The following is a 13,419-nucleotide window of genomic DNA, read 5'->3' on the forward strand; positions in this document are numbered from 1 at the left end:
CCGGAGCTGACACCCTGAATTTGGACTTCTAGCCTCCTAGGCTGTGAGAGAATAAACTTCTCTTTGTTAAAGCCATCCACTTACGGTATTTCTGTTATAGCCCGTATTATCTGTTATAGCAGCACTAGCTAATTAAAATAGCCCCTATCATTTCTCACCTGGATTATTACAATAACCGAACTGATCTCCCTGATTCTGCCCTTGTCCCCCTACAGCTTATTCTCAAGACAGCAGCTAGAGTGATCCTGTTATGAAACTATTCTGTATTTAAGGGTTTTTCCCTCATTTATTTTATTGAGATACGAAATACTCCTCTATTCAAAATCCTCTAATAGCTTCCCATCTCAGAGTAAATGCCAAATCCTTACACTTGCCTATAAGGCCCTAATGATCCACACGATCTCTCAGGCCCTATCCTCTACTAGCCTCCTCTGCACCCACAAAGCAGTACCCCTCCTACAATGTCACTATAGTTAGAAAGTGGTCTACCGGATTTTTCCACTATGACCAAAGCAGAGAAAATATCTGTGAATGAAAAGAAAATTTATGTTAATAATGGAAAGACACTATTAGTTCTGGGCAAAAGTTTGAAACCTAAAAAAAAAAAAAAGTAGAAAGGGGGTGGATGAGAAAACATCCTAAAGAAAGATAAGGAATTAAAGACTGGAATATCACCATGTCTACTACTACTACTAAGAACCAAGCCACTTTTGCAGATTTTGGAAAATCATTCACAGCAGAAATCAGATTGGAAAACTAAAACTAATGGATTAACCTCTTTTGATGATAAATTGCAAGGAGTAATCCATTTCAAAGTAAAATTCAGGAAGTTCTGATTTTAGAAAAAAACACGACTTAATGATCGGAGTCATCACAACTTTTGAGCCTGCCTGTCTTCATGGTTTTTAAGATCACAAAGGGAATGTTGCTACTCTTTAAAATTCAAGAAATCAGTAAAGTATAAATACTGAGGTTTTAATTGTGCTGGAGGAAAAAGTGCAAGATGAACTAAAGAGATAAAGCTCTCAGCTGGCAGGCCAAGTGATTAGGGTTCCATGAAACAAGCAAAGCCATTCTGTAGCTTTTATAAGAAGTTGTTAGAAAATGACTACACCAAGGCACTCAAGTAATTCAAATTTTATTAAAAAAATAAGTAATTACATCAAAACTGTTCAGCAAATCTATATTCAATGTAACCAAAATAAACAAACACCAAATTAAAAAAAATATACATCTATATATATATGGGCAAGAAACAAGTGCATTTTTGGTCCCAATATTTTTGAATATATTATCTTTATCCGAAGGAACTACATTATGTATTAGACATACAGAAATGTAACTTCAACACTTGTTTTAAGGTCTGTTAAGAAGAGATTTTGCCAATTGTTTGTACCTTTGAACTCACAAGCTTTAAGATGTTAGTAATGACAGCTGAGATAGAGAGAGAATGTAATAATGTCTACTGGTCTGAACAACTGCCAAATTAAGCAGCTACCAACTGATGTTGTTGTTGCTGTTGTGTGGTGTCAAGCTGATACTAACTTATAGCAACCCTAAAAAACCAAAAACCGAATCTGTTGCCGTTGAGTCAAATTCAACTCACAGGGACCCTGCAGGACAGAGTAGAACCGACCCACGGAGTTCCAAGGAGCAGTTTGGTGGATTAGAACTGCTGACATTTTGGTTAGCCACCGTAGCACTTAACCACTACACCACCAGGGTTTCCATGGCAACCCTATAGGTAGCTACCTAAAATCTATAGAGGAGTCTAAGGAATCTCGAAATTCTTAACAAAACAAGCATGGGACAAAAGTTTTAAAAAAGAAGAGCATAAAAGTAGACATACATAACAAAGTGGACACCAAAAGCTTTAGAGAAAACACAAAACCAAGTTACTAAAATTGAATTAAATTAAAAAAAAAAGAGAAAAATTGAATATAATATTGCTGATTAATTCCTAGGGTTAATACTGGATAAAACTTCAAATGACAGTACAAAAAATTATAACTTTGGAACTGTAATTTTAGAAACTTGTTCTAAGAACATGAAAGTAGCCTTGGTCTCTACACAACCAGAACTTTAGTATTCCTTGGACTGCATGCATGTTAGAGGAAGATTAAAGGGCAGCAGCCAAAATGATTAAACTTCAACCTGGATGTTGAAGCACTGATTTGACGGCCTTTTCTTGGTTAGAATCGACCCATAAGCTCAAGATCAAGAGCCAAAGCCCAGAGTGGGGAGATGTGCTCAATTTGTTGGGCTTTGAGGTCATCTCTGGCCAAATCAGGACCAGCCTGGTAGGAGGCCAGTCATGTAGAAAGGTACTCTCCCCAAGATATGATTTCTTGAGGCCACAAACTAGAGGAGATCTCACAGTCAAATTATTCACATTCCTTGGAAAGAGAGAACAGGCATCAGTTGTGTCCATCGAAGGGGGACACTGTCCAGGAGTACCCTGGATATTTTTTGAAATTTCTGTGTTGCTTCTGCATCTGAAAAATACGAAAAATAGAACAATGACAGACAAGGAATGGGAAAAAAGACAGCTATCTGACCTAAAAATGTAAGACTTATAGAAATTAACAAAGAAAGCAGACAAAACAGACAAAAAAAGATGAACAGCCATATCGTTTGGAATGTAATATTCTAAAGGCAAGTATAGCAGAGAAAAACACAAATTATTTTAAGCAAAGTAAGAAAAGGCCATAGCAACAAAAATTATTTTTGGAGAGAGAGCCAACTGGAGAAAAGAAACAGATGTTAAGATATGTTAACCTGACACAAAGATAAGGTGGAATAAGAATCTAGTGCCATCTGAAAGCTGAAAAGAGCTGAGAAATGAAAGCTAGTGTCATGAACTTGGCTATTTAACTGCTTTTGTGTAAGAAAACACTTCAGAACTTTCGACTTAGGAAACTGCCTTTGTGTAAGAATACACTTCAGAACTTTGAACTTAGGAAATTCCAACTTGTCTTGCACCAGGTTGCACGAGCTCCATAGAGCAGGAATCTATTTCAACAAGCAGCTTTAAAAAAAAACAAAAAACAAAACACTTTAATATTTTTCATTTCTATTAATGATACATTAAAAAAATGCAACAGTGCTAAAATCCATCAAAGTAAAATACACTGCATGAAAATTAAACTTACGTAGAAGTGGGTTCAGAAGTTGAGGTATTTTCAGAAACTAAAATCAGAAGAAAAGTTTTACATTTAAAACAGCATATATGACTAGTGAGACTTTCAATTTAATAAAGAACCTATATTGTGGCTGATCAAATATATTCAAATAAATAAAAAATATAAAGCAATACAATTATATATACATACCACTCTCTTTTATAACTTGGCAAGTATGAGTTTTACGTTGACTTAAGTGTTTAGCCATAAGATCTAAACCAGAAGAATCAGTTAGGAAGTCACAATTAAGGCACACTAGAGTAATGCCCCTATGGAAAAAGAAAGCAGTAGAAAGTTTTTATCTTTTATAAAAATTCACAGACAAGTTCAATAATTACTCTTCTCTGTAATAACTTGTAATTTCCTTTATGTGTCATGACTATCATTTTCCTATTTGTTATATAAACCTGATGTTAACTGATATGATTATCTAAAAAATGCCATTGCTAATGTCCAAATTATGCTACCATTTATTTACAGAAATTATTTGTGCCTATAAACTGTTCCTTCTCATATTGGTTGCTAAAAGCGAGGAGTCAAGAGGCCTACAGCCTAGTCTTGGCTCCACTAACAACTTGTATAACTTGGGCAACTCACAGTCTTTCTGTGCTTTTGCCCATCTGCAAAACAAAGATATAACATTCATTCATTCAGTATATACTTACTAAGGACCTGCTTTATACATACTGTACTACCAGGTACCATGGATACGATGAACAATAAAAGGCAGTCTGTGCTCTAACGGAGCCTACAATCTAGTGTCTTATTTAAGTGAGGATAAAATTAGAAAAGAAGTGTGAAGGCTTTAATAATATATCATGTAATGTGATTATTATTATTAAGTTTATTAACAAAGCATAAATATGCCTTTGAAGTGCACCACATACTTTAAGTATTTCACCTGTATAGGAATAAAAACAAATAGCGTATCTTAGACTATAGTCTAACAGCCTGCTGTGTATTTACATCTAGATGTCACACTGCACATCAAAAATGACCTTCATAAAACTAAAATCAGGTACAACCTCCACTTGCCACTCCTGAATTATCAACTTCCTGACTGGTTTCTCTTAGGATGCCATTTACCCTGACAGCTGAGACCCAGAACTGTAATTATCTCTGACTCTCTTCTTCCTTGAAACATTCAGTATTTCAAACATTTCATAATACTAACAATGTATTGAGCACTTACTCTGTGCCAGGCTAAGGGCTTCTGACATATCTAAATCTTACAACCCAAAGAGGTGGGTGCTATAATTATCACCTTTTTATAAAGGGCAGGGTCAGTTTTAGGAATATGACAAGGCCAGGACCAGGTAAGTGTCAGAACCAGGTTTCAAACTGAGTTTTTTTGATTCCAGAGCCCATGTTCTAAAACAAGATGTAATATCACTTCACCATCTCAACTAAAAATCCCTGTCAAGTCTATTCTGACTCATAGCAACCCTACAGGACAGAGCAGAACTGCCCCATAGGGTTTCCACGGAGCTGCTGGTGGGTTCGAATGGCCGACCTTTTTTTTTTTTTTTAAAGAAGTTTTTCCTGGTGATTTCATTAGTAAAAAAATTTTTATTGTGCTTTAAGTGAAAGTTTACAAATCAAGTCAGTCTCTCACACATAAACTTATATACACCTTACTACATACTCCCACTTACTCTCCCCCTAATGAGTCAGCCCGCCCTCTCCTTCCAGTCTCTCCTTTCGTGACAGCTTTGCCAGTTTCTAACCCCCTCTACCCTCCCATCTCCCCTCCAGACAGGAGATGCCAACATAGTCTCAAGTGTCCACCTGATGCAAGTAGCTCACTCCTCATCAGCATCTCTCTCCAACCCACTGGCAGTCCAATCCATGTCTGCTGAGTTGACTGCTGATCTTTTGGTTAGCAGCCAAGCTCTTACACACTGTGCAACCACAGCTCCACATCAACTGAGGACCTTATTAAATCTTGTAACTACCACAGTAGTCCTAACTAGTCTATGTGACTCATGCAGCTACAACTCACCTTTCATACCCCTCCTTCAAACCAATCTTCCTTCAATACCCTTGATTCTACTCAGTACATTGATGGTTTCCTAAAAAATGCCTTCCAAATTAAGTCCATACTCCTTAGCCTTGTTTTCAAGGCTTTCACAGTCTGGATCTAAGCTCAAAAAGTTTTCATTCCCTCAGACTTCCCATCTTATTATTGTGCTATATGGATTTTGTGCTCCATCCAAACTTTACTGCTAGCCATTCCCTGTGTATGCCTTCTACTTTTTCATTTCTGTACCTTTATTCATATTATTTCTTCCAACTAGAATACCCTTGTGCCTCTTCCTATCAGTAGAAAACTCTCTTCCTTTAGATTTCAATAACTATCACTGCACTTATTACAATCCTCCCTGTATTACTGCAGTTATTTATGTTCATGCCTTATTTCCCTCCAACAAACTATACATTCCCTGAAGGTTGGTACTAAGCCTTCTTCTTCATCACTGTCATCTTTACAAGACCTGCTACACTGTTCTATACATGATAGACGCACAATAAGTAGCTAAAGAATGAACATCTCATTCCAATAAAACAGTAATTACAAAAAATTGTTCTTAAGAATTATAAATATGTTAAGTCTCACACACAGAAATTTGACCAATATTCAATTTAAATTTGAGACCTAATCAAGTTGAAAAAAGGTTTCTCAGGTCTTTAAAATCATATAGTTAATTTAAAAGCCAAGCACGTAACTTAGCTTGACAACAATAAGGTACAGTAAAACTCAAATTAAAGTCTCATCTTTAGAATACAATAAGACTTCATTCTTATAAGATCTTTTCAGTATATGTCTAGTATAGCTTATTCTTTTCTCATTTCTTGAATTTAGTAATGTTTTAAAAATAGCACTAAACCAAAAAACCAAAACCAAACCCACTGCTGTCGAGTCGATTCTGACTCGTAGCAACCCTAGAGCTAGCGTATTTTAAAAAACTTTTCTCTGGCTGTGAGCTATTGGTCCAACACTGTAGGTGGGGCCCATCATTCACATATGTTGTTTTCAACATATACATTAATTTATTCAACAAATATTTGCTCAGTGCCTACTATGTGCCAGGCACCATTCAATGCCTGGAAAATATCTGGCATAAACAAATATCAGAACAACACATATTATAGCGAAAAGACAGACAGTAAACGTAAGAGTAAAATACAGAGTATGTTAGATAGTAAAAAGTTTATGGGAGATAGGGAGTGCTGGGGGTGGGACACAGGGAAAAGGACACTTTAAAAAATTTTTTTACTGTGCTTTAAGTTTACAAATCAAGTCAGCCTCTCACACAAAAACTTATATACACCTTGCTACACACTCCCAACTGCTCTCCCCCTAATAAGACAGCCTGCTCCAGTCTTTCTTTATGTGTCCATTTCACCAGCTTCTAACCCCCTCTACCCTCTCATCTCCTCTCCATTCAGGAGATGCCAACATAGTCTCAAGTGTCCACCTGATCCAAGAAGCTCACTCCTCACCAAGGATGCTATTTTAAATGGAGTTGCCAAGGAAAGCCTCACTCACTGGAGTAGAGACCTGAAGGAGGTGAGGGAGCTAATCATACAGGTATCACGGGCAGAGAGAATAACAAATACAAAGGTCCTGAGACATAAAATTATCCCCTCTTTCACCTTTCCACTAACCTAAAGCATCAAAACGAGTATTGGCTAAACTTGTATCTATGTCTTAGCCTGGTGCTATAAAGATCTTGAAACTAGTATTTCAAGTAGCAATGCCAACATGAGCAAAATAACTAAACAAAGGAAGAATGTCAAAAAACGATGTTCAGTGGATTGAGGTAAATATGTGGTGCCAGCAAAATTAATTATTACTCATCAAAAATTCTTTCTGCATAGTAATCAAGTTGTGTACTTTTCTTTACTTCAAAAAGAAAAAACTAAGAATTAAGAAGTCTATATATTGATTTCAAGTATTAGTGTGGTTTAATAAATTTGCTTCAAAACTGAACAAGTATCAGGCATTTTAATGTCATTGTTTGTTGCCATCAAGTTCCAACTCAGGGCAACTCCCACGTATAAAAGAACAAAACATTGCCCATTCCTGCACCATCGTCATGATTGTTGGTATTCTCAAGTCTATCATAGTGGCCACTGTGTATTTTGAGTGCCTTCCAACCTAGGGGCCCCATCTTCCAGCACGGTATCAGATAACATTCTGTTGTGAGCCATAAGGTTTTTATTGGCTAATTTTGAGAAGTAGACTGACAGACTTTTCTTCCTGGTCTGTCTTAGTCTAGAAGCTCTGCCGAAACCTGTCCACCATAGGTGATCCTACTGGCGTTTGATATAGTTTTCAGCATTATAGTGACACACAAGCCACCACAAGTATGACAAGCTGATGGATGATGGAGTCACTTTATTAGGTATCTTAATCATATTTTTAATATTCAAATATTGTCAGAGAACCTTATTTTTGTTCTTTAGAATGCAAATACACGAAAATTTCATCTTAATGCCTGACATCACTAGAACAAACTTTAGCCAGAGCAGACAGGCTATTTTACTCCCTTTGGTCTAAGGATATAATGAACAGAATTCTGTCACATCCAGTAGCAATCATTTACATTTCCAAACTAGGCACCACAATATTAGGTTAAAAAAGTTATTCTAATTTTTCAACAGAAAGGATGAAAAAAAATCAAGTGGTTACCTGATAGGTCCTGATTTTTTCTTAAAAATACAAAACCGTTTACTTGGATGGTTGCTATGACAGCTGGAGAGACAGACAAAAAAAATTAATTTTATAGTAAGTTGTACATTTATGAATAACATAATTATGCTATAATATAAACTTTTAATAATAATAATCACTTTCTTACCTTAATATGGTTTTGTGTATGTGTGTGCATGCAAGGGGGAGTATCTGGAAGATTTTGGAAGTAAACACTACCCAAGCTAAATGCCATTGTCTTCCATCTGTAAAATCAAACACTTAAAGAGTTCTCCACAATTACTAAGAGGCTTTTATAAAAAGCAAATTAAAGGAAGCAGAGCTCGTAAGTTAAAACAATGCTTCCCCTAAGTATAGAACAGAAAACCACTAACCAAACTTTGTAGTGACTGGTAATGGCTTTTATACCCCTTTGAAACGGATAAGGAAAGATTTCCCGTATTAGAAAGCCAGGCAGGATTAGCCAGGATTAGCCTAGCACAGTATTACTACAAGTGTGGTAAATGGACGGGCAGCATCAGCATCACCTGGGAGCTTATTAGAAATGCAAATTCTCAGGCCCCACCTGGAAACCTACTGGATCTATCCCTCGTCGTGGGAGTCAGGAATTTTTTTTCCATTACTGTGGTGAAAATACACACACCAAACATTTGCTGATACAACAACTTCAGTAACACTAATTATATTTTTCATGTTGTGCGCCTTCATTATTGCTACCCTTTTCCAAAATATTTCAGGAATCTTTTTAATCAAGCTTTTCAGGTGATTCTTATGCAAGCTAAATTTTGAGAAGCACTAGTCCTAGCTTGCATTTACCACACATTTAAATTTAGTGATTAGGACATGACCAATAACCTTTAAAGGGGCAGTTTTAGCTGATAAATGGGGGTGATATTCCAGTTGCAAAGGGTAAAGAAATGACAAATAAGCTATTTACAAATGTTGGTGGTAAAAGGAAAACAAGGAAATAAGTAAAGGCAAATCTCCCTCATCCTAAAAAAAATATACCTGAAAATATTTGTAGGCAGAAAGAATGTGGTAGAGACAGAGGTGAAATGAAGGTAGAGGGAATGAAGACGGGATGTTTGTTTTCTGAGATTAATGTCCTGATGAAGGTAACAGAAAAAAAAATGAATTAGAAAAAAAGGTAACTTTGGGAAAGATGAAAAGGATAAATTGAGTCATAAGCAAGGCTAACAACTGAGACAAGAATAAACTCTTGATGTTACTGAAAAAGGTTTATACAGATGATGGAGATAAAAATAAAGAAGTATTAAAAAAATTAAAAAGGCAGGACCCAATCATAGTTAAGGATCACGGATGCAGAGCTGATTAAATCAGGCACAGCTTAGTAGTTTAGAAGTGAGTATAGGAAAGATCAAAAACGTGAATTGGCCTAGAATAAAGGCTAAGGATGTGCACGACTCCAGGACAAAACAAAGCTGCATTCAAAACAGATAACCTAGAGGCTGAGGTTCACTATAAAGTTTGATGGGTGCTGCTGGACTGGAGAGGGATCAAGGCCCTGAAAGTCACGGGGGAATGCGAATTCAAAATAAATGAGTACTGCAGATGAGGTTAAAATGGGACAGTGGTGAGAAAGGGGGTACAACAAGTTACAGGTGGATATGAAGTGCTGGTACTAAAGAAATCAGGTACCATGAGGTCAGGCTGATCATCAAGGGGGTAAAACCCCCCTGAGACAGATGCTGAAGTCATCAAAAAAGGTGGGCGAATCCTTGAAAGCGGTAGCTGATTATGACCAGAAAGTAACACAGAGGCTATGATAGGATCTGTAAGAAATCATTTTTCTTGGTTATACCTTATTTCTGGAACAACCTTAATTTCAATAATCAATTTATCAGATTTATATCGGAACAATTTTTGGTTATTAAAAAAAATACATCCTGAAGGAATAAACACCTACTAATGAGATCCAAGATGGCACTAGTTTTTTTTTTTTTTTTTAATGAGATCCAAAGGAAATAATGTGGGCTCTGAAGGCTTTCCCTAGCATACAGTACATGGTAGGTGCTCAAATATCAATTTGAATCAATGTATGAAAAGGAATTCCAACAGTAGCATCATGATCAAAATATCCCTTAGTCTCTCATTTCACTGAATGAATGTAAAGACGGATGGCTTGAAAGAGGAATGGACGGATGAAAGGAAGGACAGATTAATGAGTGAAAGAGAGGGACTCTGACCCAATAATGTTCTTAACATCATTGCAAAACCTGGAGTTTCTCAGAGTAAGTACTTTGAAGAGGATACCACTCATGTGGTTACACGCATTTACTTGATAAAAATACTGGAAATATTTAAAGTGTATATTTGAAAATAATCATTTTTTGAAAGACCTGTAAGAAAAAAAATGCCCACAAAAAAACAAATTTCCCTAACAAATCTACTCTCATTTCATTAGTCTAACTGTTCTTATCATTTTTGTCCTAGTAATTTCATAAGCTACTATGGTGAAAGACAGTACTTGGTGATATACTACAAGTTTCCTACAGCTAGACCATTTTAGCTGCTTGATGAGACAAACTGGCTTCTAATAGGACAACTTTGTTTTCTAAAAACAAACTTCCTTAGTGAAAGATTTTGATGGGCAATTTTCATGTTTAACTCACCTCATCATGTGATTTACAAAAGCTTTGCTACAGTGACTGCTGTATTTGCAAATATTACAGTGGACATATGTAGAAAAGTGGCTTGCAAAATCTTTTATTTTGGAACGACACTCAATGCACTTGTGAATTCCCCGAAGACACCTTATGGAGACAAAGAAAATGGCAACAACATATGGCATTAACATTTTATTAATTGAAGCCAGGATATTTAAATATTTTTCAATAAATAATTATAATATTTACTTTGGGAACAAGCTAGAATAGGAAAAAAAAAAGATTAATCAATTCAAATATCCCAAGATATAAATGCAAAGGTAGATATAAGGTTAGTGTAATAGATGACAATTACAGAATAAACACCTTTTTATTATCTGCCCGGCCTTTATGCCAAGTAAGTGATATCACACGAATGTGCAGGAGGTTCTGTGACCCGGCAAATTTATATTAAAATAAACTTTTAATAAAAAAAATACTTAAGATTAAATTAATATTGTTTATTAGGAATAAAAGATAGTACCTTATGTTCTTCAAAGCTGCGCTGATTTTACTTTTTCTGTTGCGCTGTTTCTTTTGCTTGTAAAAGGTTGGTGGTTTGCATTTAGATCCAACTCGGCCTGCCTTACTTGCTTTAGGTGTGACTGCAGTGGATGTAGCTGCATGAGGTTTACTTGTCTTAGATTTACTTGCATTAGATTTTGTGGTATTTTTAGCAGCTTTAGTTTTAGAATTTGGAGGTAAGACCTGAAGAGAAGTGCTTGGAGTGCTACTGGAAACCAGATTAGTTGATGGTTTTGACTGTAGAGGTCCAAGTGAAGCTCGAATAGTAACCTATAGAAATGAAAGTAATATATGACTTTAGGAAATTAAGCATCACATTAGTATTAAAAATATCACTTTATTAAATAATAAACTGGAGAATGTAGGGTCCACTGATTTTTGATAAGGGTGATAAAACAATTCAGTGGAAAAAGAACAGTCTTTTCAACAAATGGTGTTGGGGCAACTGGATATCCATATGCAAAAGAATGAAGTTAGCCCCTATTTCATATTACAAATAAAAATTAACTCAAAATGAATCAAAGACCAAATTGTAGGAGCTAAAACTAAACCTGTTACAAGAAAACTTTGTGACCTTGGGTGAGGCAATGGTTTCTTAAATATGATACCTAATATACAAGCAACTAAAGAAAAGTAGATGAATTTAATTCCATAAAAATCGAAAACTTTTATACTTCAAAGGACACAATCAGGAAAGTGAAAAGACAACCCACAGAATGAAAGAAAATATTTGCAAATCATATCTCTGATAAGGGACTAGAATGTATAAAAAGCTCTTACTGCTCAATTAATAAAAATACTATAACTCAATTTAAAAATGTGCAAAGCATCTGACTAGGCATTTCTTTAAAGAAGATAAATGGCCGATAAGCACGTGAAAAGATGCTCAACATCACTAGTTATGAGGGAAATGCAAATCAAAACCCCAATGAGCAATCATTTCACACCCACAGGATGTCTACAATAAAAAAGACAGTTAAGTGTTGGCAAGGATGTGGAGAAAATGGCCTTAGACACTGCTGGTGGGAATCTAAAATGGTACAGTCACTTTGGAAAACAGTTGGGCATTTCCTCAAAATGACAGTTACCATTATGACCCAGCAACTCCACTCCTAGGTATATATCCAGAAAAATAAAAAATCTATGTCCATACAAAAACTTGGACATGAATATTCATAGCAGCATTATTCATAATAGCCAAAAGGTGGAAACAATCCAAATGTCCGTTGATAATTGGATAAACAAACTACAAAACCAAAAACCAAACCTGTTGCCATCCAATCGATTCCAACTCATAGCGATCCTACAGACAGAGTGTAACTGACCCCATAGGGTTTCCAAGGAGTGGCTGGAGGATTGGAACTGCCAACCTTTTGGTTAGCAGCCTATGCTCTTAACCACTGTGCCACGAGGGCTCCAAACAAAATATGGTATATCCATATAATGAAATATTATTTGGCCGTAAAAAGGAATGAAGTATTTATGTATATGCTACAATATGCATGAATCTTGAAAACATTATGCTAAGAAATCAATTCCAAAGACCACATATTGTCTGATTCCATTAATATACGATGTCCAGAAAAGGCAATTCCATATAGACAGACTATAGATTAATGGTTGCCAGGGGCTGGCGGAGGGGGAAGTGGGGAGTGACTGCTAATGGGTATGAGGTTTCTTTGGAGGTAATGAAAATGTTCTAAAATTGATGATAGTGATATTTGCACAGCTCTGTAAATATGATAAAAATCATTGAATTGTACACTTTAAATGAGTAAATTGTATGGTATGTGAATTATATTTCAATAAAGCTGTTACAAAAACAACACTGCAATACAAAGCTTTACCCACAGTAAAGGCCTTTATCCTTGGTTCCTGAGAAATATCCCTTGGAGTAACTGGGGTGCCTCGGTCTGGGACTTCCAGGCCACACCTAAGGATTCGTGCTGGCAAGCGGGTGCTGGTCAGACTAGAAAAGACTCACCTGGGAGACCGGTACCAACTAGGCTCAGGAGGCATGATGCAGCCTATTATGCAGGGCTGGCCAATAAAAGCCCGGAACATGAAGGCTCACAGGGCTTCCCGACTGGTAAAGGAAGGTGACGGGCCCTCTTTGAGACACAGAAGCTCCTTGTTGGGAACCCTCCCAGACCTCACCTGTGCAGTTCTTCCTTATGATGACCCTGAATTGTACCCTTTTATTATTATAAATCTATAATTGTAAGTACAGGGCTTTTTATGAGTTCTGTGAGTTGTTCCAGTAAATTACTGATTTTTTTTTTTTAAAGGAGAAGGGGGAACCAGCAGGTGAAAGTGAGGGTGTCATGTGGAC

The 13,419-nt window shown here is 36.3% G+C and overlaps 1 protein-coding gene across 4 annotated transcripts in view; it reads right to left on the reverse strand.

The window, feature by feature from the left end:
- Positions 1-1,122: 1,122 nt before the first annotated feature.
- The window catches only part of ZNF280C (zinc finger protein 280C), a 50,306-nt gene continuing 38,009 nt past the window's right edge, over positions 1,123-13,419 (reverse strand). For all 4 annotated transcript variants that reach the window (XM_064277580.1, XM_064277579.1, XM_064277578.1 and 1 more), the window contains 6 exons: positions 11,047-11,357; positions 10,530-10,670; positions 7,876-7,938; positions 3,333-3,451; positions 3,153-3,189; positions 1,123-3,028 (listed from right to left, as the gene is read on the reverse strand). In XM_064277580.1, coding sequence (XP_064133650.1) covers positions 3,013-3,028; positions 3,153-3,189; positions 3,333-3,451; positions 7,876-7,938; positions 10,530-10,670; positions 11,047-11,357 — 687 coding nt within the window. In that variant the 3' untranslated portion in view covers positions 1,123-3,012. The remainder of the gene's footprint in view (positions 3,029-3,152; positions 3,190-3,332; positions 3,452-7,875; positions 7,939-10,529; positions 10,671-11,046; positions 11,358-13,419) is intronic.

This window comes from Loxodonta africana, chromosome X, assembly GCF_030014295.1.
Source record: "Loxodonta africana isolate mLoxAfr1 chromosome X, mLoxAfr1.hap2, whole genome shotgun sequence".
Taxonomy (NCBI): Eukaryota; Metazoa; Chordata; class Mammalia; order Proboscidea; family Elephantidae; genus Loxodonta; species Loxodonta africana.